General features: G+C 51.8%; 1 protein-coding gene across 1 annotated transcript in view; it reads right to left on the bottom strand.

Moving 5' to 3' along the window:
- The window catches only part of ECE1 (endothelin converting enzyme 1), a 62,199-nt gene extending 36,495 nt beyond the window's left edge, over window positions 1-25,704 (bottom strand). The window contains exons 1-3 of the mRNA XM_032863670.1: window positions 25,561-25,704; window positions 16,972-17,113; window positions 11,915-12,127 (exon numbers count right to left, since the gene is read on the bottom strand). Coding sequence (XP_032719561.1) covers window positions 11,915-12,127; window positions 16,972-17,113; window positions 25,561-25,689 — 484 coding nt within the window. The 5' untranslated portion in view covers window positions 25,690-25,704. The remainder of the gene's footprint in view (window positions 1-11,914; window positions 12,128-16,971; window positions 17,114-25,560) is intronic.
- Window positions 25,705-26,099: the final 395 nt, after the last annotated feature.

Genomic DNA, 26,099 nt, shown 5'->3' on the forward strand with positions numbered 1-26,099 from the left:
GCAGTCAGTCGGGTGTCCAACTCTTGGTTTCAGCTCAGGTTGTGTTCTCAGGGCCGTGGGATGGAGCCCCACATCAGGCTCCATGCTCAGCGCATAGTCTGCTTGGGACACTCTCTTGCTCTCCCTCTACCCCTCCCCCGACAAAATAAATAAATAAATAAAACCCCACTAATGTGCTCTGGAATATACGAATGCCTTAAAATTACCTATAAGGCCCAATATTATGCATTTTCAACAGGGACAATATTGCCCCCAAAGGGGGAGAGAATTAGGGAGCAGAAACTTCGTACCCTTTCACGTATACATACATTACATAAACAGGTACATAGCATTATCTTTTGTATTCTTCTTGGACAACACAGAAGAAATGGGTAAACTCCCAGAAATACACAGCCTGCCAAGACAAAATCATGATGAAAAAGAAAATCTGAACATACCAACTAATAGTAAGGAGATTGAATCAGTCCCCAAAAATCTCTCAACTAATGAAAGTCTAGGACCAGACATGAGTGCTACCAAACATTCAACAAAGAATTAATACCAATCTTTCTCAAAATCTTCCCAAAGACAGAAGAGGAGGGAATTCTTCCAAACTTCTTTTTCAAGGCCAACATTACCCCGATACCAAAACCAAAGACACCACAAGAAAAGAAAACTATAGGCTAATATCACTGATGAACACAGATGCCAAAATACTCAACAGTATATGAGCACACAGAATTCAATAAGCCATTGAAAGGATCATACACCATGATCAAGTGGGATTTATTCCAGGAATGCAAGAATGGCTCAATGTCCATAAGTCAATGTAATTTACCACATTAAGAAAATGAAGGATAAAAATCATTTGATCCTCTCAATAGATGAAGAAAAAGCATCTGACTGCATAAAAGCAACATCCATTTATGATGAAAACTCTCAAAAAGTGGTTACAGTGGGAATGTATCTCAACATAGCAAAGGCCATATATGACAAGCCCACAGCTAACATCATAGTCAGTGGTAAAACTTGTCCTCTAAGATCAGAAAAAGACCCGGATGCCCACTCTTGCCACTTTTATTCAACATAGCACTGGGAGTCACAGTCAGAGCAATTAGTTCAGAAAAAGAAATAAAAGGCATCCAAATTGGAAAAGAAGAAGTAAAACTGTCACTATTTGCAGAGAACACAGAAAACCCTAAAGACTTCACCAAAAACCTGTCAGAACTAATGAACAAATTCAGTTGCAAGATACAAAATCAAGGGCGCCTGGGTGGCTCAGTGGGTTAAGCTGCTGCCTTCGGCTCGGGTCATGATCTCAGGGTCCTGGGATCGAGTCCCGCATCGGGCTCTCTGCTCAACAGGGAGCCTGCTTCCCTTCCTCTCTCTCTGCCTGCCTCTCTGCCTACTTGTGATCTCTGTCTGTCAAATAAATAAATAAAATCTTAAAAAAAAAAAGATACAAAATCAATACATAAAAATCTGTTGTATTTCTATACACTAATAACAAGCTATCAAAAAGAGAAATGAAGAAAACAATCCCATTTACAATTACATCAGGAAGAATAAAACACCCAGGAATAAATTTAACCAAGGAGGTGAAAGACCTGTATATTGAAAACTACAAAACTTTAGTGAGAGAAACTGGAGAAGAGGGTTGCCTGAGTGGCTCAGTCGTTAAGTATATGCCTTTGGCTCAGGTCATGATCCCAGGGTCCTGGGATCGAGCCCCACATCGGGCTCCCTGCTCAGCGGGAAGCCTGCTTCTCCCTCTCCCACTGCCCCCGCTGTGTTCCGTCCTTTGCTGTGTGTCTCTCTCTCTCTGTCAAATAAATAAATAACATCTTTAAGAAAAGAAAAAAGAAAAAAGAAACTGGAGAAGACACATAAATGGAAAGATATTCTGTGCTCACAGATTGGAAGAGGTAATTCTTTTAAAATGTCCATACTGCCTGAAGCAATGTAGAGATTCACAGCAATCCTTATCAAATTCACATGGCATTTTTTCCAGAAATAGAACAAACAGGGTCACCTGGGGGGCTCAGTCAGTTAAGCATCTGCCTTTGGCTCAGGTCACAATCTCTGGGTCCCGGGATGGAGGCCCATGTTGTCATGGGTGGGGCTGGGGGTGTCCCTGCTCAGCAGGGAGTCTGCTTCTCCCTCTGCCTCTGCTCTTCCCCCTGCTGGTGCTCTCTTTCTCTCTCTCAAATAAAATCTTTTTTTTAAAAAAAGATTTTATGGGGCGCCTAGGTGGCTCAGTGGGTTAAGCCTCTGCCATCGGCTCAGGTCATGATCCCAGGGTCCTGGGATCGAGCTCCGCATCGGGCTCTCTGCTCGGCAGGGAGCCAGCTTCCCCCTCTCTCTCTGCCTGCTTCTCTGCCTACTCGTGATCTCTTTCTGTGTCAAATAAATAAATAAAATCTTTAAAAAAAGAAAAAAAGATTTTATTTATTTATTTGAGAGAGAGAGAGAGAATGAGAAAGAGAGAGAGAATGAGAAAGGGGAGGGTCAGGGGGAGAAGCAGACTCCCCACTGAGCAAAGGGACCGATGTGGGACTCGATCCCTGGACTCCAGGATCCTGACCTGAGCCAAAGGCAGTTGCTTAACCAACTGAGCCATGCAGGTGCCCTCAAATAAAATCTTAAAAAAAAAAAAAAATACAACAAACAATACAAAAATTTGTGTCGAACCATAAGAGACCCTGAAAAGCCATAGCAATCGTTTTTTTTTTTTTTTAAGAGATTTTACTTATTTCTTGAGAAAGAGAAAGAGCACGAGCTGAGGGAGGGGCAGAGGGACAAGCAGACTCTCTGCTGAACATGGAGTCTGATGTGGGGCTTGACGTGGGGGGCGGGGTGTTGATCCCAAGATCCTGAGATCATGACCTGAGCCCAAGTCAGGCTTAACTGACAGACCCACCCAGGTGCCCCGAGGCACAGCAATCTTTTTTTTTTTTTAAGATTAATTAATTTATTTATTAGAGAGATGGAGAGAGAGCACAAGTAGGCAGAGCAGCAGGCAGAGGGAGGGGGAGAAGCAGGTTCTCTGCTGAGTAGGGAGCCCGCTGCAGGGATCATGACCCGAGCAGAAGGCAGCCACTTAACTGTTTGAGCAACCCAGGAGCCCCTAGGCATAGCAATATTAAGAAAGAAAAACAAAGCTGGCTTCACACTTCCTGACTTCAAGCTGTATTACAAAGCTATAGTAATTAAGACATTATGGTATTGGCATAAAAACAGACACAGAGATCAACGGAATAGGATAGAAAGAAAGAAATGCGTTGCTAATTAATATATGACACAGAAGCCAAGAATATTTGCTGGGGAAAGCACAATCTCTTCTGTAAGCGGTATTGGGAAAATTGGGACAGCCACACTCAGGAGAAGGAAGCTGGACCCCTATCTCACGTCGTACGTAAAAATTAACTCAAACTGGATTAAAGACTTGAACATCATACCTCAAGCCATAAAACTCCTGTAAGAAAACATAGGTGGTGAGTTCCTTGACTTCAGTGTTGCTGATGACTTTCTTAATCTGACACCAAAAGCAAAAGCAACAGAAGTAAAGATAAACAAATGGGACTACATCCAGCTAAAAAGCTTCTGCACAACAAAGGAACCCATCAATAAGATGAAAAAACAACCTAGTGAGTGGGAGAAAATATTTATAAATCATACATCTGCTAAGGGACTAGTATCCAAAATATATAAAGAACTCATACAACTCAACAACAAAGAAAAAAAATCTAATTAAAAGATGGGAAGATGATCTGATCATTTTTCCAAAGACATACAGATGGCCAGCAGGTACACAAGAAGATGTTCTGTATCATTAGTCATCAGGAAATGCAAACCAAAACCACGGTGGGGTATCACCTCACACCTGTTAGAATGGCTCATACCAAAAAGACAAGGAACAACTGTTGGAGAGGATGTAGAGGAAAAGAAACCCTTGTGCAGTGTTGGCGGGAATGTAAATTGCTTAGCCTCTATGCAAAGTAGCATGGAGGGGCGCCTGGGTGGCCCAGTCATCACACGTCTGCCTTCGGCTCAGGTCATGATCCTGGGGTCCTGGGATCTAGCCCTGCATGGGGCTCCCTGCTCAGCAGGAAGTCTGTTTCTCCCTTTCCCACTCCCCCAACTTGTGTTCCCTCTCCCGCGGTCTCTCTTTCAAAAAAATAAATAAAATCTTAAAAAAAAAAAAAAAAAAAGAGTAGGGGCGCCTGGGTGGCTCAGTGGGTGAAGCCTCTGCCTTCGGCTCAGGTCATGATCTCAGGGTCCTGGGATCGAGGCCCGCATTGGGCTCTCTGCTCAGCGGGGAGCCTGCTTCTCTTCCTCTCTCTCTGCCTGCCTCTCGGCCTACTTGTGATCTCTGTCAAATACATAAATAAAATCTTTTTTTAAAAAAAGTAGTATGGAGGCGCCTTGAAAAATTTAAAGTAGAACTTCCTATGATTCCTGCTGGGTACTTATCCAAGGAAACAAAAACACTAACTTGAAAACATATCCGCACCCCCATGCAGCAGTATTTACAACAACCAAGATATTGAACCAACCTAAGTGCCCACTGACGGATGAATAAAGAAAACGTGGCGCACACCCCCCCACATGCAGAGGACTACTATTTGTCCATAAAAAAGAAAGAAATCTTGGCATTTGTGACATCAAGGATGAACCTCAAAGATATTTTGGTAATTGGGGGAAGTTAGAGAAAGACAGATACTGTATAATCTCTCTTATATGTGGAATTAAAAAAATACATACGTATAAAAAATACATACATATACATATATATGTAACAAAAACCAAGCTCATAGATAAGGAGAACAGATTAGCAATTGCTGGAGTTGTTGGGGGGGGGCGGTTTGAGAGAAATGGGTGAACTGTTTTTATTTATTTAAATAAATTGAATTAGGGGCGCCTGGGTGGCTCAGTTGGTTAAGCAACTGCCTTCGGTTCAGGTCATGGTCCTGGAGTCCCAGGATCGAGTCCTGCATTGGGCTCCCAGCTCCATGGGGAGTCTGCTTCTCCCTCTGTCCTTCTCCCCTCTCATGTTCCCTCTCATTGTCTCTCTCTCAAATAAAAATCTTTAAAAAAAAATTGAATTAAAAAATTAGGTAAAACAGAAAAGAATTTTAGGCAGGGGGCAAGAATGAAAAAAAGCTGAGAAACCTCACCCTCACTGTGGGCCTCCAGCTCCCGTCTGCATCCTGCCCCCTCTCCCCCTTGTTCCCGTACTCCTGCCCCATCCATGTGGTCTATTCTCTCACAATTAATTCCAGTTTCTGCCCCAATGTTCCTGCTCTGAAGGCCCAGCCCTCTAGACTGCTGTGTGTGCAGCAGCCTCCTCCCTTCCCGGGCTTGTTTCCTACTCCACTCGTTTCAAAGCTCTCTTTGCAGCCGCCTTATTTATTCATTTATTTGTTTACGGTCTGTCTCCCCTGATGGAATGCAGGCCCCACAAGGAAAGGCTGTCTTATTCCTCACGCCATCCCGGCACCTAGTGATGGCTGGCACATAGCCAGTGTACCATACATAATTGTGGAATGAAGAAATGAATGATGGAATGTTCTGGGAGCTCCACAGAGAAAGATACCAATCACATCAGTCTGAGGAGGAGGCTTTGATTCAAATGGAAATCAGTCACATACAGTTTTCTTGTGAGGAAAACCCTCGTCTCCTTTGAGACTCCTTGCCTGCATTTACTTCCCAGAAGAAGGTTCCATGGAAGCAGGCCAGAAGTCATCAACAGCGCAGCTCCCAGGACAGAGCCAGGGGGCCAGTTTTGGATATGGTGGCCCTTCCAAGGTCCCCAAGGTATGAAAATAATTTGGCAGCCCAGGGCCAGACAGCAGGGCTCCCAATTGCCGGGGCTACTTCCTTCCAGGGTCCCTAAGTTCCAGAGACGTCCTCTGTCACTTCCCCAAAGTCCCAAAGAGGAAAAACAGCATACCCTCTAATTGACCCACTTCTTCCTCTGGGAGTTTTCACTGGAACACCCTCTTCCACACCACTCCCTGGGAGGAAAGGAAACACCCAGCAGCTGGGCAGGCTGCGGGGATGGAGCTTCCAGGGAATTCTGCGATCCCAGTGCGACCAATCTGGCCTGCAGCACGGGGGACTCCACATCAGGGTGAGACCAGCCCTTGTCTTAGATAAAACCATAGATTTGGTACGAGTAGTCGCAGGCCTCAGGAACCCCATCCTGTGAGAGGAAGTGGGGGTGCTGATAAATGAGGCCCCTTCTTTTGCAGAGGAACGAAAATAATGATAAGACCATCACCATTACTGGTGCCTACAATAGGCCCAGCCCGGGCTGAGCTCTTCTCAGTACCCCACCGGCACCCCAAGGTCAGACTATCACCCCATTCACAGGGAAAGAAAACAAGGCCCAGGGAGAGGAAGGAACTTGCCTGAGAGGTAACACTAATACGTCACATGCTGGAATTTGAACCCAAGCCTTCTCAGGCTTCCCTGAGAGAAGGAACTGCTTTCTCTGTGTGTGGGTGTGGCTGTGTGTGCATCGGGTCCTAACAGTTTCCACCTGCAAGTGCTATTAGTATCCGGCCCAATTTAGAGGCAAGAGCTTGAGTAACGTGTCCAAAGTCACACGAGTGAGTGGCGGAGGCTGAGACAGGGGCCTGAGCACTCTCTGTACCCCTTTCCTTTCCTGCAGGCTAGCTCGGAAAACTGGAGGTAGCACCCAAGCAGACCGGCCACCCCGGAGAAGCCCCGGACACCCCCTGCCTTTCCCGGAATGGGAAAAAGGGGCACGTGGCTGCAGACACCGTACTGAAAAGAAATCATGGGGTCACAGATCTTGTCCGGAGGGTTTCCTGTGTGCACAAGGAGAAGAAAAGAAGCTGGATAGCAACTACTAGAAAAATAAATCATAATAAAAGTACGAGAGATGGCACAGGGTGACAGGATTAGTTGCCAAGTCACTGACATGAACAGATTGAATGCCGATGGAATGATTCTGTCTCCATTTCTCCGGCAGACTGGCGCTGGGCTACACGGAAGGGAGACCATGAAGTCCTTGTGAAATCCATGATGCTCAAACTATTATAAAAACCAGGCATTAATTTTGCACGCATTCATCTTATAATAGAAATAGTACAGGCGCCTGGATGGCTCAGTGGGTTAAGTGTCTGCCTTTGGCTCGGGTCATGATCCTGGGGTCTTGGGATCAAACCCCACATCAGGTTCCCAGATCAGCGGGGAGCCTGCTTCTCCCTCTGCCTCTGGCTGCCACTCTCCCTGGTTGTACTATCTCTCAAATAAATAATCTTTTTTTTTTAATGAAAGAAAGCACAGTATGTAGGACAAACACATAAAACACAACTGTAACTCGAGCTCAGAGAAGCCCTTTGGTAGCCTCAGAGGGCATCACAGAGGAAGCAGGTTTGAGGAAAGTCCTACAGGACCAGAAGCGGCAAGGCAGGTAGTCTAGATGGCAGATCGGTCTGTGTTAAGAGCACAAGCTGGCGGGAAGGCCCAGCCTTGGGGTGAGAGGTCCCGCTGCATCCTTGCCCTGATGAAGTGAGGCCACATGCTTGTCTCCCCGAGGCCCACAAGGACAGCCCAAGCCGGCAACCCGGGGGGTGGGGGGCAGCAGAATGTCTCTAGGGTGAGTATCTCTGTTCGTGCAGCTGAGGTCACGCCTCCCAGCCAGCGGGCTGCAAGGAGGTGCCACAGGGGGGACTTGGAAGAGCTCAGCCCACCGGCGACAGATCTGCCCAGATTTCCTCTGAGGGGGCCCCTGTGAATTCACCTTTCAGAGAAAGGAGTGGCTTGTCCAAGGTCCTGCCCCCACAGCTGGTGGTTATAGCTGTTCTGCCTGGCCTGGTGACACAGTCCTCACCAGCACTCCAAACGTTCTCTCTTCTGCCAGAGAAGCCCACCCCAGGCCAGCTTGGACAGTCTGGGTACCCCCGGGCACACTGCAACCCCCAGCAGCTCCAGCCCTCCCCCCACCCCCGCGGGACCTGCTGGCTGACTCCTGTGTCTTGGGAAAGATGAAACCAGCCTGGCCTCGAGCCCAGGAATGCACTGGCATTCTGTTTGGCATTTTCTGTCACCCACTCACCTGCCTCCTGCCCCTTCAGGGGTTTCCCGGTGCCAAAGTCCCAGGTATCAAGGCCCAGAGGGGAGGCGATTTCCAGACTCGTTCCCAGGAGTGAGCCTGGCAGGTAGGGGACTCTGGGAAATGCCTTTTGGGGAAGCTCCTGGTCAGAAGGACCTGGGGCTGACCTCACCTACTATGTGCATCGGGCCCTGGCCAGATCCCATCTAAAGTGGAGACCTTCACCAAGCAACTCCTGGGGAAAGAAGCCTGGGGAACTGTAGCTCTGGGCCGCTCTGTGGCCTCCACATGGTCAGTCTGACTCAGGGGAGTGGGTGGAAAAAGAAGGCAGGTTTGACGTCCCCCAGCTCTGGGGCCAGATCTCAGCGAAGTGTCATCACTTCCTGAGCATCTGTGAGTCTCCTCTGTATAATGGGGATATTCATCCACAGCTTCAATAAAATAATCCAAGGAAACAGGCTAGTGTGGTCAGGGATATGCCCTGTACCTCATTCCCTGGTAAGTAGGTCCACATCAGGGCCTCCATGAGAAATACGTAATTCTTGGGTTTCTTCGATCACCTCACTAATACGTAGAACATCCCCCTCAATGCTCTTTGAGTTCAGGAGCCTGGGGATTCTGTCTGTGGTCCCACAGCTTGTTGGGAGAGGTCTGGGCTGGAGCTCACTCAGTACACTGAGCAGTACACTCAGTACGCTAGCTCTGCTCGGCTGGGTCCTCGTGAGGTGCCAGGATCTGTGCTGAGCACGGGGACCTAGCACACACGAGCCAGTACTCACAGCAATCTCGAGTCTGATGGCACCATTATCCCCATTTTACAGATAATAAGTTGGAGAGAAGCCAGGTCACTTGTCCAAGGCTATAGGAGTGATAAGCTGGTGTGCCAGGGTGGTCTGACTTTAAAACCCTGCAGTCTGGCCTCCTGACGCCACCAGGCCCCGGTCCCAGGGGCAGGGGCTTGAACACATGGTTCTGGCTGTTCCGTGCCCAGCTGAGCACAGCTCCCCACCTACACCTTGACTCTTGGGGACGGGATGGAGGTAAGGCCAGAGCCCAGGACCATAGCTCACTCCTCCCGGGCCCTGCCAGCTGGGGAGCAGGGCAGGGGGATGGACTCAGTCCTGGTGAAGGCCCAAGGTCCCCCTTGGAGCAGGATCCACAGGCGCCACACACAAGGACCAGTCCTGGGCCTAACTGGAAGGTTAGAGGACCCATCTGCCCGTCTTCTCCATCCCCTCTCAGCGCTGACTGCTCCCCCGGGCAGGAGCCCCTCTCCATGAAGGACTGGTAGTGTCTCCTCAGCAGGGTCACTTAACTTCTCTGAGCCTGTTTCCTTATCCACGACATGGGAACAACAGCCCCTAAGTCCCAGGGAGGCAGTGAGGATGAAGGAGGCAGGAGACAGAAAGAGCTGGTACAGAGCATGGACAGTGGCAGCCACTCAACAAACATCAGTTTCTTCCCCTCTTTCCTTCAGACGCCCCACGCTCCACACTGCCAGCAGGATAGGGAAGGAGCCATACGTGCCCATCCGTCTGAAGGAGGGGCTGTGAGGTGGGGAAAGGACACACGGCCCAGACTGAGTCGGACAAGTCCCATCTGTGCCACCTGCTAGACGGTCTCGAGGATGGCTCTGGACATCAGTGTCCTCATCTCTCAAATGGGATGAATGCTACCTTCCTCACTCCTGCCCTATAGGATCGAATAGGAGGACATCGACAAAAAGCTCCGTAAACTGTAAAGTGCTGTGCAAAGGTCAAAGGTGAATAATACCTATCACCCTCACACGCACAGCAGCCAGCACGATATGCCAGGCCAAGGCAATGCACCTTAAGTACATTTTTCTCATTTTATTTTCATAACCTGGAGGAGGCTCCACTGAATGAAGGTGTCCTGAGGGGTCATGTCATTGACCCGAGATCACACAGAAAGTGGTGGAGGCAGGGTTTGAACCCAGGTCCTGGTAACCGAAGGAGAGGCTCTGGCCCCTCTTGTCATCCTGCTTGGACTGTCCTCCTGCTTCGGTTGTTGGTCCCTGACAAGCCCTCGGCTGTCTTCAGGTGCTGGAGAAGGGACATCCCTGAGTTCCAGTCTGGCTACCCCAGACATATTTGCCTGTTAAGCTTCTAGTTCTGAAATGAAAGGCTGTGTCCCCTTTCAAAGGCACCTAGATAGCATAAAGCAGGGGCTTTGCTGTTCCAGACACACAGGGTTCCTTCGGCTCCCCCTTGCCTCCATGTACCACTGAGCTCTGATGCTCAGGGAGACAAGCCTGGGGGGTGGGGGGCAGGAATAGAGAGAATGGTGGGCGGGTCTCACCCAGCAGCGCGCCCCTCCCCCGCCCAGAAGGGGCTGGTGTCCGAAAGAAAGAAACGTCCCCTAACCTGGTTTGCCCATTTCCACTGTCATCTAAAAGACACAGTTGCCTGAAATTCGCGATTGTCAAGTTGGAATCTCTTGCTGTCTCATAGGAAGGTTTCTGTCCCTTTGAGCAGATGTGTCCCCTTTGGGGTATCTTCATATATTTTATGTACTTTTTTTTATTTTTTAAGATTTTTATTTATTTATTTGACACAGAGAGAGATCACAAGTAGGCAGAGAGACGGGCAGAGAGAGAGGAGAGGCAGGCTCCCCGCCGAGCAGAGGGCCCGATGTTGGACTCGATCCCAGGACCCTGAGATCATGACCTGAGCCAAAGGCAGAGGCTTAACTCACTGAGCCACCCAGGCATCCCTATTTTACGTACTTTTGAGTATCTTGCAGGTTTTTTAAAAACCTAGTTACATCTGCTCAGTCACTGATGGCTTTTCATGATCTCGCCTCTCCCAGCATTTGGGGTCCCAGTATGGGGCCGGTGTAGCAGGAGAGGGACAGAGGAGGTCTTGGCTGCAAAAAGGGCTCAAGCCGGGAGCCCTACATCTTGGGGTGGGTGTTGTGAATTCACGTGGCAGACGACGCCAACGGGCGGGTGTTCATTCAACCAACAATAACCAGGGATAACCCTGCAAACAAGATACACACAGGGCTCTAATCTAAGGATAAAACCACCCACACCAATGTCGACTAGGGGTGCCAAAGGCCTAACAAGGTACAGAAGAAGAACTTCAATTAGACGGTTTATCACGCAAGTCCAAGCAGCACGAGGCCAAGGGATGCTCCCGCCTGTGGTGGATAGCCCTCCCACAGATGTTGCTAGAACTTTCTTTCGCTCACAACCCTAAAACCTACCCAAGTGTGCTCAGCCTTCATTCCCTCAGCTCACAGCTTTCACAGCTCACTGCCCATGCCAGGCACACCTCAGTGGCAGCTTGAAGCCACAGCAGCAAGGACCACAGTGACCCATCCCCCAGGTCCCACCCTGGGCCGCACACGCCACACCAGTCCTTTACACGCGTGCTCCATGGTTCTCAAGACTCTCAACTTTCGGTAGTAGTAGTCCCTTTTAAAAAACATTTTTTTTTTTAATTGAAATATACCTGGCACAGCACGTTATGTTAGCTCCGGGGTACCACACAGTGATTCGACCAGTCTAGATGCCACACGGCACTCACCGTTAGCATCTGTCACCACACAATGCCATTACACCAGCACCGACTATGCCCCTCCGCTATGCCTCGCGTCCTGGTCTATGAGTCCCATCTTTGTAGAGCTTGAGGCTCAGAGACAAGTAACCCACTCAGGGCCACACAATGACTGACAGGGCAGACGGTCTAACCCGGGCTCACCTACTCTCAGCCCTCTGGTTTTCCCATCCTGTCAAGTTCACCCTCTCGCCAGGCCTGGCCAGGTGGGTCCGGCTGGCCGCTCTCCTCCGCGGCCCACTCAGGGGTCTCCCCGCGGGCTGCTTACCAAGGAGGTGCTTGATGATGGCTTGGTTGTGCTCCCAGAGGTTGCTGAAGGTCCCCCAGCGGGAGTGACCGTCAGGCACGGGGTTGGCTTTGATCCAGCCGCCACAGGCATAGGTGAAGAAGTCCTGGCAGGGGTCCACTGTGGGGTCCATGGAACTCAAGATGGAGCTGGTCACTGAGACACAGGCCTCACTGAGGCACACCGCGGGGGTTCCTGGCAGGGGTCAAGGACAAGAGGCCAGTAAAGGGCAGGAGAAGGCTGTGGGAATACAGTGCGGGTGGCAATGGGGTGCCATGTCCCCGCCCCAGCCCCGACCGAACAGAGCTGGAGCTGGATGGTCACCAGACTTCTACAGAGAAACGATTTCAGTAGATTTATAATTTCCTGGCTTGTAAAAGAAGACTTCTGTTTAGCGACCTAAAATCCTTTCTGTGGCTTGAAAAGTACCCAGAACCGAGGTGTTTCTCCTAATCAGTCCTTCCTTCCACAAATATTCATTTTTCTAAGTTATTATTCCCTGATGTTCCACAAGTTCATTCACTTGCTCATGCATTCATTCATTCAACAACATAATAACTGAGTCTCTTCCAGGTTCTTTACTGAGTGGTGATGTGTGTGTGTGTGTGTGTGTGTGCGCGTGCGCACGCACGTGTGCATATGTGTGGTTAGGGATATAAAAGGCATAGTCCTTTCTTTCAGGAGCTGATAATATAGCTGAAGATACAAACATTTTATAAGAAAAGTTAAATCACCACCAGAGGAGAAATGTTTGTCATTCTGGAAACAAACTAACTGTATTTAGTCCAAGACAAATGGGTGATGCAGACAATTTGGTACGAGGACTTAGGGCAAAGGACAGCCTGTAATGAACAGAAGAAACTGAAAAATAATTCCCTCTGAGTACGAGGCAGGAGAGTTATCTCACTGACTCTCAAAGAAATAAAAATGGAACAGACTGAACGAACCATTTTCTTACGGCCATTTTTATAGACAAGGAAACTGAGGCACAGAGAAGCTTAGTAGCTTGTTCAATGGCCAGTGGGGTACGAGCCCCATCCTCTCTCTGCTCCGTCTCCTATGGGCCTGGAGGGGCACGATGCCAGCGATGACGGGCGGGCCCCGGGGGGCCCCATCTGTTAGGTGCCTCCCAGAGGAGGGATGGTAGTCAGTGCAGGTGGCCAGTGGGGAGGGCTGCCAAACTACAAGAGCCTCCCATGAATCCACTTCCTCAGGGCTGGTTCTCACAGGACGTGGGGCAGAGGCGGGAGGGCTCGATGAAGGCCAGAGGTAAGAAGAGGGGCCAGACCCCTGCCTCGGGGTTGGGTGGTGGGCTCCAGCAAAGGAACCAAACTGGGAGGCCTTGATGGGGGCTCAGCCCAAGGTGGAGGGACATCCAGCCTCGTGATTAAGAATGCAGGCCCAGCCGGGTCCTCGGCTGACACAGGTGACAAGAGGGACTTGTCTCACATTTGTTATCTCATTCAGGCCTCACCGCAGACATCAGATACAGGCGTGATGCCCTGGCTAAAGAGGGGGGCGCTGCGGCTGTGTGTGCATGAATGGGGTACGGCCGCATGGCCAAGTGGGAGAGCCGAGGCAGAAGCAGCTCCAAGGCCGGGTTCCTTGTTTTCCTCTCCGCCTCTTTGCTGGTCCCATCGGGGGCTGGTATGGCCCTTCTGGCAAGTTCAGTGTTCCTACCGCACAGGGAGGAGTATGGCAGGGTGAGGACTGGAGGCTCTTAGACCTGGGTTCAGATCCCAGCTTTCTGATTCCGGCTCTGGGCCTTGTGCAGGTGACCTTGTCTCGCTGAGCCTCAGTTTCCCCATCTAGTAGCGAGGAAGCACAGCGGGCCTGATGTCACAGCGATGGTGGACATCTTTGTCTCTGGGCCTGATGTCCCCGGGCCAACCTTCAGAAAGCAGGAAAGGATGTGTGGTTCTGGCAGGGAAACAGGGCACCAGCCCGGGCTGGGGTGGCCTGTGGGCTTTCTCACATTGACGGCAGGCACATCTGGCAGGCTGACGAAAGGCTCAGAGGAGCCACACGGCAGCACAAAAACAAGGCTCACTTTATTTGAGGGGCTTACTTGTTTGAAGCGGACTGTACAACCATCACAAATTACTGACCTGGCAGGCACGAAAACGGAAAACAACTGGCAGGGGTGTGCTGTCACTGAACCATCTCTAGAGGAGGCCATCTCTACCAGAGCTGCACAGCCCACTCCCCAGGGGGGAAAACGTACCAGAATCATCGGGGTGCGGGTGGGGGAAGAGAAATTCTGTGTGGTTTAAAAAGCCTCGTCACTACTATGAGAGAACTTCATATTTGGGAAGGGAAAAGAATACCTATTGTTTTTATACAGCAAACTGCAGGAAGCTGGGCTTGACCAAACCGTGGCTGCTGGGAATGTCCCAGAGACAGACTGCAAGAGGGTGATGCCCCGGGAATAAGGCCTATCAGAAATGGCATGCCAGCGTGCGTGTGTGTGAGACAGGGAGATGAGGAGGGACGTGGGCGGGTTGATTTTTGACATTACCGTAAGGGGACTTGAGTTTAAAAACAAAACAGGAACCAGTCTCCCTAGAGGCCTGATGGGTCCCCACTCTGCTAAGAACAGAGCAAGGGCCCAAGGTGATGCCTAAGTGATATCAGGTTGTTTAACCACTTAGTGGTTTATAAATCCTTTAACCAGCAATTCCTGATCTGGCATAGTTGACCAATTACTTGTTTCTAGGCCTCCCTCATCAACATCAAGGTCAGCACCTCCAAAACTTGGCCTAGGCTCCAGCTCCTCAGGGAAACTTTCCCAGACCCTCATTCCTCGCTGGGCCCCTCGGCTGGCTGCCTGGCTGTGTGCTTTCTGGGCGCAGCAGACTGTGCTAGGTCATGGCTGTCTCCGTCTCCCTCCCCGACTGGGAACACGAGCTGGAGGGTAAGGCCAGCACCGTACCTGCATTCCTATCTCCTTCGCCCAGCATTGTACCTGGCACCTAGCAGCTGTCCAGTACGTGTGTGTTGAACGAATGAGTGAGTGAATGAGAGGAGCTTTGTCCAGCTCTTGGTCACCACCTGCGGAGGCAGAAAATATTTCTTCCTCTGAGGATGTGCGTGACCAGTCGAGAAGGAGGAACGGCCCCAGATCTAGTCCACAGATACTCTTCTGGACAGTGCTGTGTCCCGACACTGAGTAAGACACTGAAGAATCTTTTCTGGGAGAATCTGTGTGTTTTACTGCCAGTTTGTAAAGCGCCTGCAAGTTTCTGGAAAGCGGGTATGGCAGGAAAGTAGACAAAGAGGTATTTAGGGGCCCAGACATGACTTTGAGATGGATCTTTCAGTACCAGCAGAGCATGTGCTCTACCTAGCCTGATGTTTGCTCAGGTGTGGCCAATGCCGGCGGCTGCTGGCGATCGTGAGGTTACTGTCAATCTGGGGTGGCCCCTGCTGTCCCAGACCAAGGCAGCCAATGAAGATACATGGGTTGGCTCAGGGCTCATGAGATCCTGGCCCAGAGTCACCCTGGCAGGGGTATGGGGGAAGAGCTCCTTTCATCCTGGTCCAGGCTGGGGAATACTCTCTTGTGGCGCAGAGGGGGCCGGGATAGAGGCTGAAGCAAGGCTGCTTCCTGTGGACCCCATCCGTGGGCCTGAGCTCTAGGATCCAGCCCTCGGGGGTTCTCTTCTCATTTCTGGGAACTCCTGGGGCAGTCTCAACACTGGCTGCTGGAGTGCCTGACACAGGTGGATATAAGGATGACTGAGGGGATGTCCTGCCCTCTCTCCAGGCCCTCAAACTTCTTTCCCTACCCAGTCTAGCATGGCCACCCATGCAGGCCAGCAACTTCATAGTGGGGAAGGCACAGCGAAGCCTTCCTGGGTGAATGTTCCCAGGTCCTGGGAAGGGTCATAACCTCTCTGATGGGATAGGTGACCAGGTGACCAAGTTGGTGGGATTGGACCCTGAGCAAAGGCCCCAGAGGCGGCTCCTCCAGATGGACCACCTGCCACAGGAAAGCCAGCTGTTTGGGCACAAAGGTATGAGAGATCCTGGAATTGGCCAGACCCCCTATCCTTGTTGTTTAACTTGGCTCTGCCCTTTCCAGTTCCACAAGTGCTTACTGAACATCAACTCTGCACGAGGTACTCGACTGGATACTCTCAGCCAGACGCAGAGAGCCAGCCCTAGACCCCAGAGGGCAGGACGGGCCCGGCCCCACCATACTGCCCGACAAGACCGGACCCAGAGATGTGATGACAATGTGTACACATGAGGCCCATGGAGGCCAGCTGGGCGTGGCAGGTCTACTCTTCTGGGGGTTCTAACACACACAGGTGCGCCACAATGACAAAGGCAGGTGGGGCCGGCCAGCCTCGGTTGAGACCCAGCTGCCCCCTCCCTTGGTGCACCAGCCACGTAACCTTGAGCAAGTCACCTAGTCTCCCGGCCTCGGCTTCCTCAGATGTTAAATGGGGTCAAAAGTAACCACACCTCACAGGGTCGCTGTGAGGAGGAAACGAGATCCTGTTTGTAAAGAAGAGGTGTGGTATTTGGTTCATGGAAAGTATTAAGTCAACGGAAGCTATTATCGCTTTCTGTTGGAACTAAGGATGGCAGACAGTGCCAGACTGTGAGCCTCGTCAGCTCACATCCTAACAATGACAGTACCCAGAGCTAAGACTCAAGAAGTCCTTGTAAGCACCAGGTGTGTGACAGACATTGATCTCTAACCCTCAGGGCCAGCCCCAAATCGGGCCCCATTTTCCCCATTCACAGGAGAGCGGACAGAGGCTCTGGGAGATGAAGTGACTTGTCTGAGGTGACACAGACAAGAAATTGCTGGGCCAGTGTCTGTTTGGACTCCTGTCCCAAACCTCTGCACCACCCACGCTGTCCAGCTCCCACATCTCAGCCCAACTCAGCACCGAGCCGTCCGGGCCGAGCTCTCTCCTCGGCCCTGGAGGCCAGCCCTGGCTTGAGCAGGGAAGCCCTCTGGCCCCAGGGGACAGAGCTGAGGGCAGGAGCGAGTCAAACCCACGACGAAACACAGAGGCACCTACTTGTCCGGTACTGAATGCCCAGCGCTGCCAAGCAGGCCACCAGTCCTGCCGCCAGAAGCACCACCAGCACCACCAGCCGCTTCTCCACCTGGGTCCGCGCAGCCCAGCACCTCTGGCCACTCCGGGGGCTGCGGAGGTTCACCTGCAGGGAAGGAGGCAGGAGGGGTGGGGAGGATGTGAGCTCAGGGTCCCCCTTCCCCAGGAGCAAGGGGCTCCGAGGCAGGCCCGGGCCCCGGGGAGCCATCAGGGCCGCCCTCCTGCCTCAGGGGTGGTCCGGTTCCCACAGAATCAGTCCTAATCCAGGAAGGGAGCCGCCACCCTGCTCAGCAGCTCGGATTAGCTCCTAAACACCAGACTCAAGCCGCTCAACCCAGCCGGACTTGTGTTTTTTTGTGTTACCCGATACGGGTAGGGGAAAAAAAAAAAAAAAGAATAGCTTTTCCCGTTTCTCCAGTAAGGAGTTCAGAAAGAACAGGATGTTTGGACTTGCAGGCATCCAGTGAGCATCCAGCTGGGCTCTTCTCGGAGCCCCCACACCAGCAGGCCAGGATGACACGCACAGCTCACACTTTCCAGGAGTGCGGACATCCTTTGCTCATTACACCCTCACGGTCCCGTGAGGGCTGTGTTGCTAGTTCTCTTTTACAGATGAGGAAACAAGTTCACAGACGCGAGGCCCCTGCCTCTCATCATACAGCTAAATGAGGAGAGCTGGGGTTTGAACCCAAGTCTGTTGACTTTGGAGCCCACCAGAGGGTCAGAGACGGGTGTCTGGGAGATGTCAAGGGAGAGGCAATGGAGAGAGTGCTTCATTCAGGCAGGTCCTCAAAGGGAGGAGGAAAAATGTCCCCAGCCTAACAGTCTAGCTAAACAGGAAGGGAGGCACAATGAGGGGAAGTGGAGGGCGTGGTAGGGCCCTCCGAGCTAAGGAGGGACATACTGGGCAACCACACTGGGAGCCCTCAGCCCAGGCCTTCACACCTGAGGCCAAAGCGGGGCTCCCCTCCATCACAAGAGGTGCTTCCTGCAAAAGCCTGGGCCCCAGCATAGGTGGGGTCCCCTGAAGGTGAGGCTTGGCTCGGTGTCACTGCAGTCATGTGCTATCACGTTGGAAATACTGAGAGGAAGACAGACTCCCTTGCTTTCAGCTGCTCACAGTCCAGTAGGAAGGCAGATAAAGAAACAGACTGGGATGGAGGGTGGGGCGGGGGTCCAGTCAGGGAAGGCTTCCTGGAGATGGGGATACCTGGGCTGGGTCTTGAGGAATATGTAGGAGCTGGCCAGGTGAATGGGGAAGGAAAGGGGAGAGGAAGCAAGGCCTAGACCCTAAGGGGCCCTATAAGCCCCTTTAAAGAATGTGGACTTCATCTGGAGGGCAGAATGACATAGAGCGGATGTGCCCCTTTGGAAAGACCAAGGTGGAGGGAACGAGGCTTGTGGGGGCTGTGTGCATGCGACAGGTGGGGGGGACCCACAGCTGTCAGGGGGCGGGGAGTGGGGAGCTTTCAGGGGAGATGAGGAAATACAGACTCTGACCTGTGAGTGCTCCCCCAAAAGCTGAGGGGGTGCCTGTCCCCGGGAGCCAGGTCCCAGCCCTCAAGGCGCCTCATGCAGACATGTGGGATCTGAGGCTGGTCCCCTGAGGGATGGGCGCCATGAAGCCTCATGGTCATCACGGCGTAATTTCTGGGCAGGAAATGACTGGGAATTGCCGCACCAGAGAAAGGGGAACATGAAAACTTTTTGTGGAAAAAAAAGAATTATGTTCTAAAACCAACAAAAGGAACTCGGGGCCTAGTCATATTTCCAAGGAGGGCCGGGTGGCTCCAAGACCCAGATAGGAGGAAGGCTGCTGCTGCCCAAAACCCCTTTCTGAGGAACAGTTTTAAAAATGTGAGAAACAGGAAAAAAAAAAAAAAAAAAAAGGCGAGTCACAAAGCTTCTGACCACAGTACCACCGTGAAGTTAACACTGGGCTGGGAAGGCCAGGGAGGTGCTAACATGTTCCCAGCAGTGGCAGGTTTATAAAATGCCTCTTCCTCAGCATCCATTTTCTCACACAGCTCCTCTTGGGAACTGCTATTCAGAGGAGTCCCAGAGGATGTGAAGCAAGCGCTGACATTTCCCTCTTCCTGCCAGCCTGCCCATGGCCTGCCTCACGGGCTGCCTCCTCCTGAGGGCCCTCAGGCCCCCGTATCATGGCCCAGTGCAGGAGGAGAGGGGGCGACAGGCAAAGAGGCAGGGGGCACCCCTCTACCTGCTGTTGGCTCTCGGAAGCGAGGGAGCATAGCTGTCAGGCCTGGGGAAGCAGGCACACCTCACCATCCGGGTCTGTGGAGGGAGTGCCCCCACCTCCTGGGAGGTGGGGGTGGGGAGTCAGGTAAAAGAGAAGGAAAAAGGAAGGGAAGGGAGAAGATGAGAGAAACAGAGGAAAGGAAAAAGGAGTCATGAAGGTAGCTAACACTCGAGTGCCGTCTAGGGGCCCGGCCATCGATTAGTTCCATTTTGTTGCTGGGTGATGCTATTCTAATATAGAATATTATAGAATATTATAGATGCTATCCTATCTTCATGGCGTCCTGAAGAGCAGGCACTAGTAGCAGCTCCAGAAGAAACACAGGAAGTCGGGGGAGGAGGGGGAACAGTGAGAAAACTCATGTCTCTCCAGAACCCTCAGCCTCAGGCCCATGGCCACGCCACCGAGGAGCAGAGAGTTGAGCTGAGCCTCATTGTCTTGTGTCAACCAAACAGATGGTGTTCACTGGCAAACTGAATCAGAATTAAGTCCAAATTAAATTAGAAATTCAGTTCCAGGAAGAAATGGCAAACGGAATTTGAAAATAGGGTTTTTAACCTTTGTAATGTTCTTTGCTCAACTCAGTGTTGACTGGCTGAGCGCCTGCGGGTTGCTTGACAAGCCTCCTCTCTGAGGGCAGAAGGAATCCAGAGGCATCCCCCTGGGACAGGAGAAGTCGCCCAGAGTCCTCTCTGGGAGAAGCCATCCAATTCCTGGTGCAGTGGATGGGGCCAGGCTTCGAGGCCCTTCTCTCTGAGCCCTGTGGTCCCTGCCCAGCCTCCTTCAGACCATCCAGCAAGCTGAGGTCACAGCAAGGGGAGGACACAAGTGCTTTCTCACTTTCCTTTTGGAAACAAGAGCATGTTGCTCACCAGAGACTGGTCTGCAGCGGCTTGGTGGGTTGGGGGGGGGGGAGGATTAGTGGCAGGTAGCCCACTCCGTCTCGGGAGAGGTAACTGGGAGCGGCCATCAGCCAAGGAGCAGAGCTGGCACGTGGGAGATGGAGCGGAGAATTACTGTAAACGCTGTGCTCACGGGTGGGCTTAATATCCCATTTATTGTCATGGCGGGGGCAGAGGGAGAATGAGACCAAAGGAAAAGGATGCCCTCAAAGGAGCGAGGTGGAAACAGAGACAGAGGAGGAAAGACACAGACAGCCAAAACAACAGAGAGAGAGAGAGAGAGAGAGAGAGAAACAGTTGAGCTGTCCAACCTAGGGGTTCCCAAAGCTTACACAGCCAAGGGAACAAAGCCCTAATGAGGGATAAATATTCGGTTACAGAAGTGAGTGCTTGGCTCACCTAGGCTTACAGCAAGAACGAGTTCTGCAGGCAAGGACGGGACGAGGGACACGGATGCCTGGGGTCCAGGAGGCAAGCCAGCGGGAGAAGGGGTGGGAAGTGGGGCAGAGCCTGGTGTTTGGAGGAAGCAGGGTGTCCGGAAGGGAGGCAGAGGTCCTTGCTGAGTCCCCACCAGGTCCCCCAGTGACCTGGACTGCATAGAGAGGTGAACGGGAATCAGTCTGGCCAAGGGTTTGGCAGGGAGCCCACCCCCTGCAGCGCAAGAGCCTGGCTACCCAACGAGGGCTGGCAGGTGACCAGGCTGCCTCCTTCAAGTCAGCCTCTCAGAGCAGACAGACCCTGACAGCTCAGCTACCATGAAGGGGTTTGGTTGGGGGAGTTTCTTCCAGCGAAGTTTTTATACAGTGGACTTCCAGCTGAGGCCACTGGGGCCGGCCCAAAGCAAAACGGTATCTTCTTATTGTCCCCACCTCTTGCCTGAGCCCTACCTGTCCCCCAGGCCCGCATGCTGGACTCTCTTCCAATGACCCATAATAGCTCACACTAATGCCTGCTGTGGGGGAGGGGACTCTTGCCATCGACACAGGAACCACAGTATTTAGAAGCACTTTCCAGCTCTTTGTTTCCCCGGAAGGAACACCCAGCTGCCCATGGCATGGGAAAAGGGAGGTTAAAGGTCAGCTTTGACTTTATCAAGACCCTGTGCGTGTGTCGCTGGGCCATGTCTGGGCTACAGTCTCCTATCTTTATAATGAGGAAGCTAGATGCGGTCCCAGGTCTGACCATCTCAAACAAGTGGACTCCTGGTGAGCACAGAGGTCTTCTTAAAGTACGAAGTGGGCTTGTCCCTGAAATCACCCTCAAAGGACAGCCCTGTGTGTGGCATGTTTGGAGGGGTTGGGGGGAAGATGACAAAAGTCACCAAGAATGAAATATCTCAGCTTTCCCTTCTCTTGAAGAAACTGATTTTTAGAAGCAACAAGATGAGTTTCAAAGGCTTGGGTAGCAGTGTCAGGGCCGCCTGCTCCCTAGCTTAGACTGCGGGATCACTTTAGCTGACCCCCTTTGAGCCACCAAAATGGTGCGTGCTGGGGCATGGGGTCGGGGGGCAGGCAGCCTCCTCTGAGCAGAGGAGAGGCTCCTGAGAGCAAAGTGGTTACATTTAGAGCATCTCCATGACCTCCTGCCTAGTGAGGCATGGTAACAATGCAACCAAATCCACCGTCTGTGCACTATGCACAATGCTTTCACTTCACGGCCTCATTTCAATCTTTGCAAACACTGTGGACTAATAATATTAACCCTGGGATGCCCAGGTGGCTCAGTCAGTTAAGAATCTGCCTTCGGGACGCCTGGGTGGCTCAGTTGGTTAAGCAGCTCCCTTCGGCTCAGGTCATAATCCCAGCGTTCTGGGATCGAGTCCCACATCAGGCTCCTTGCTCGGCGGGGAGCCTGCTTCTCCCTCTGCCTCTGCCTGCCATTCTGTCTGCCTGTGCTCACTCTCTCTCCCTCTCTCTCTGACAAATAAATAAAATCTTAAAAAAAAAAAAAAAGAACCTGCCTTCGGCTCAGGTCATGATCCCCGGGGTCCTGGGATGGAGTCCCGCATCGGGCTCCCTACTCAGCAGGGAGTCTGCTTCTCCCTTTGCCTACTGCTCCCCCTGCTTGTGCCCTCTCACTCCTTCTCAATCACAAATACATACATAAATAAAATCTTTAAAAAATAGATTAAAAAAATAAAAAAATAATATTAACCCCATTGACAGAAAAGAACCTATTTCATGAGCTGCTTTCAGGTCTCACAGACCATCAGAGGCCAAGCTGAGGCCTTGGAGCCATCTGGCTTTAAATTCGGCCCTTAGTCTGCAGTGAGTAATTTTAGTGAATCACAATTACCTTGGGCCTAAACATGAGATAAAGGAAAAGAAAAAGCCTTTCAGCTGCGGTACCCATAGAATGCGGTCCAGTTAAATCTAGCACTTTGTTAGCATACTCAGTAACAAAGCTGTCAAGTTTGCTGGAGAGATGCAGGGTTTTACTTACTGGTATTGGTATGGGTAACTTTGGATTTCCAGAATCAGTGGGCTTCAAAATTGTGAAAAGTCAAGTAGTTTATTTTTATAGCTGCCCATCGAAGAGGGAGATTTGGGAGGAGGGGATGGGGCCATTTAAAAAATCTTAAATTCGGGGTACCTGGGGGGCTCAGTCATTAAGCACTTACCTTCGGCTCAGGTCATGATCCCAGAGTCCTGGGATTGAGCCCTGCACTGGGCTCCCTGCTTGGCAGAAAGCCTCCCTCTGCCCCTGCTTGTGTTCCCTCTCTCACTGTGTTTCTCTTTGTCAAATAAATAAATAAAATCTTTTTAAAAATAAGAAAAAATCTTCACTTTCAAGGAGCAATTGCAATTCTAGCATTGGCTCACAGGAAATTATCCAAAGGGCTGAGGAATGGTCACCTACAATAATGTTAGTTATTGGGCCTACTGTCCAACCTTCAGATGGGGTATAGGTAGTTTTATATACTGGTACCGTGAGGCATTATATTTTATGTATTGTGACTTTTATGCCCAACATGGGCTCAAACTCACGACTCCAAGATCGGGAGTCACATGCTCTACTGACTAAGCCAGCCAGGCGCCCCGTGGCGTTATAATTTTTAATGACAGCATGTTTTGGGAGTTTTTAAACAACAGGAAAAATGCTCATGGAGTGGCATTAAGTGAAACAAGCACAGCACAACATCGTGTACTTAGAGTGAGCTCAATTATGTTTATAAATATATGTGTACAAATGTGGAAAACCAGAAGGGGTTATCTCCAAGTGCTGGGATTATGGTTTCCTTTTAAATATATATTTTTTACACTTTTCTTTTCATAAATAAGCATGTAAAGTCTTTATATGGGGAGAAAAAACACTCCAGTGATTAAAAACAAAATTAGTAGAAAGCTTGGCTTCGTAAATTGAGCTGAACAAGTTCTCCATTCAAGCAGTAGCTCGTTCACACTTGCTTTGGGGAAGTCATGGGGGCTCAAGCGAAGCCGGACTGGGTACCCATAGAAAGGTCCCAAGTCCTTGGGGCAATCATTTGGCTTTGCCTCTATAAAAAGCAGACAATGTACCCAGTTTGGCAGATTGGTGTATGGGCAGCAACACTGCACTTCAAGACATAGCTCTGTGACCACAGGAATGTCCCCAACCTGTCTGAGCCTCCGCTTCATCATCTGTAACATAGCCACAGGGCCCTGACCTCACAGGTCATAAAAACAACAATAATCCTAGCAGGCCCCGTAAGAGGCATTGCCGACTTTCTCTAACCCCCATTGTACAGATGAGGGAATTGTGTTTTCAGGGGTTAAGCAGCTCACCCATGACCATGAGCGGAGTCAGAATTCACCCCAGGGACCCCAGCTTGAGAGACTGGGCTGCTTCCACTCTCCCAGGCAGCCCCAGGACAGATGAACACACTTTGTGGCCTGAAAAAGGCATGCGGGCTACTGTTATGTTATGGTGATGACAACATGGCCTATTATTTTGTTGTGAAGTCTGAAATGCTTTTGTTCTGATATATTTAGAACCTTCTGTGCAAGACGACACTGAAAAGATTGCTGATTAGATTCTGTTTTGATTTGTGAAGGGAAAAGTGCCTGCCACAGAAATCTAATTTCCTGCTGGATTTAGCCTCTCGAGAAGGGTCCCAGGGAAGAGGTTCCAGACAGATTGTGTTGATCTCTCTCTCCCAGATTTCTAGTTCTGCGACCTAAGACAAGTTGTATACCCACTCAGACCCTCAGTTTCCTCATCTGTAAGTGGGAACAGTAATCCTTACAGCTCATGGGGTGATCCTGAGAAGTTAAGTGGGATGATATGGGTAAGAGTGTCCCAGGGGGCAGACCACTTGGGAGTCATGAGTTTGGATCTCCCTGAGCCTACTTTCCCAGCCTGGAGGAAGGACTCCATCAGTGTTGTTTTTTTTACTGGTATTATTATTCCAGCTTCTAAAAGGTATCCTGAGTAGGGCCGGGCCTGGCAGCCCACATCTGCACGCACCCTAAGCTTGCCCTCTGGATGAGTTGTGATTTGGTGTCAGCTCACTGGGGGGCCCCAACCCATTCCCCAATGCCTCCCTTGGTCAACCTGGCGTAAGTTCTCCTGGACTGAGATGCCCCGTTCCTCTCTGTGGGCTGGTTTCTCAGGAGCCACATCAAGGGCCCCCCTGAGCGTCCCTGACACTTCCAACTTGCTCCCACCCACCTGCCTCAGTCCACCAGGGCTGAAGCCCTGTTCGATACTGTTCCAGCTCAGCCCTGCAGGGAGAGAAGAGCAGGAAGCAGCTACGCTTACTGCTCTGCCACAAGGAAGGGAGGTGGTGGGCATGTCTGAGACTCACAGGGACAGACCCTGGGGAGGGGAGGAATTGGGTTTCGTGAGCAGGCTGCAAAGGGACAGGAAAAGAGGAGGTAGAAGATGGGTTCCTCCCTGCAGGAAATTCAGGTATTGGGGGAAAGGGGAAGAATGGGGCCATGCCTACCAGATAGGGTGACCAACCATCCTGGTTTGCCCAGGACTGAAAGGTTTCCAGGGACACGGGGCTTTCCACACTAAAACTGGGACAGTTTTAAACTCTGCCGTTATTGGACTGTGTGACCCTGGGCAGGTCCCTCAGCACTCAGGGACTGCCTTTCCTGTGAAAAGTAACTGGTCCAGTTCAGTTATTTAGGGTGCTTCAACTCTGCCAAGGGGCTGTAGTGCCATTGGCAGGTGGCAGGAGGACTGGGGGACAGCCGGAGCTGGGGAGGAGCCCTGGGGGGAGGGAGCCCAGTGCCTTGGAGGCACTTCTGCCCCGGAAAGGCATCTTCCCCCACGGAGCCCAGAGCTGCCCTGAGCCACCAGGCTGGCATGGCCCCCTCTAGGGCAGGCAGGGTGGGGGCGGGGAGGCAGCAGTGCGCATGCCCGGCTGCCTGGGGGCTCGCAGGCAGCCGGCAGGGTTCCTACCTGCAGGCCGTTTGGGTACACTTCACCCTCGGACAGCGAGTCCACCAGGTCCTCCTCGTCCAACGTGGCCCGCTTGTAGGTCGACATCTGCAAAGCCAAGTGGAGCACGGACTCCCTCAGCGCCTCCATGGCTCTCGGGCGAATGGGGAGAAGGGGGAAGCGGCCCGGCGCCGCCGCGCGCCCCGCCCCGCCCGGGACACCGAGACCGGCCCACGGACCGGCCGGCAGCGGGGGGAGAGGGATCCCGCCTCCCCCGCCCCCTCCCCTCCCCGCCCCCGCTTATGCAACACGACGCCTCACCCCCGGCGCCCACAGTGCAGCGGCCACCAGCTCCTCATGCTGCGCCCCGGCGATGCCTGGTCCCCAATGTCACCGTGGCCGCCGCGCGACACACTGGCCGGGCGGGCCGGACAACGCGCCACCTTCGCGGGCGGGGCCTGACCGGCGCGCAGTTGCCGGTTCCCTTCATTGTCCCAGGGGTAAACCTGGCGTAGGTGGAGGCTCCCCACGGTCTCGCAGCCGCCCCTCCTCCTGGGAAG

Source organism: Lontra canadensis, unplaced genomic scaffold (genome assembly GCF_010015895.1).
Source record: "Lontra canadensis isolate GAN:19392208 unplaced genomic scaffold, GSC_riverotter_1.0 scaffold25, whole genome shotgun sequence".
NCBI classification, from domain to species: domain Eukaryota; kingdom Metazoa; phylum Chordata; class Mammalia; order Carnivora; family Mustelidae; genus Lontra; species Lontra canadensis.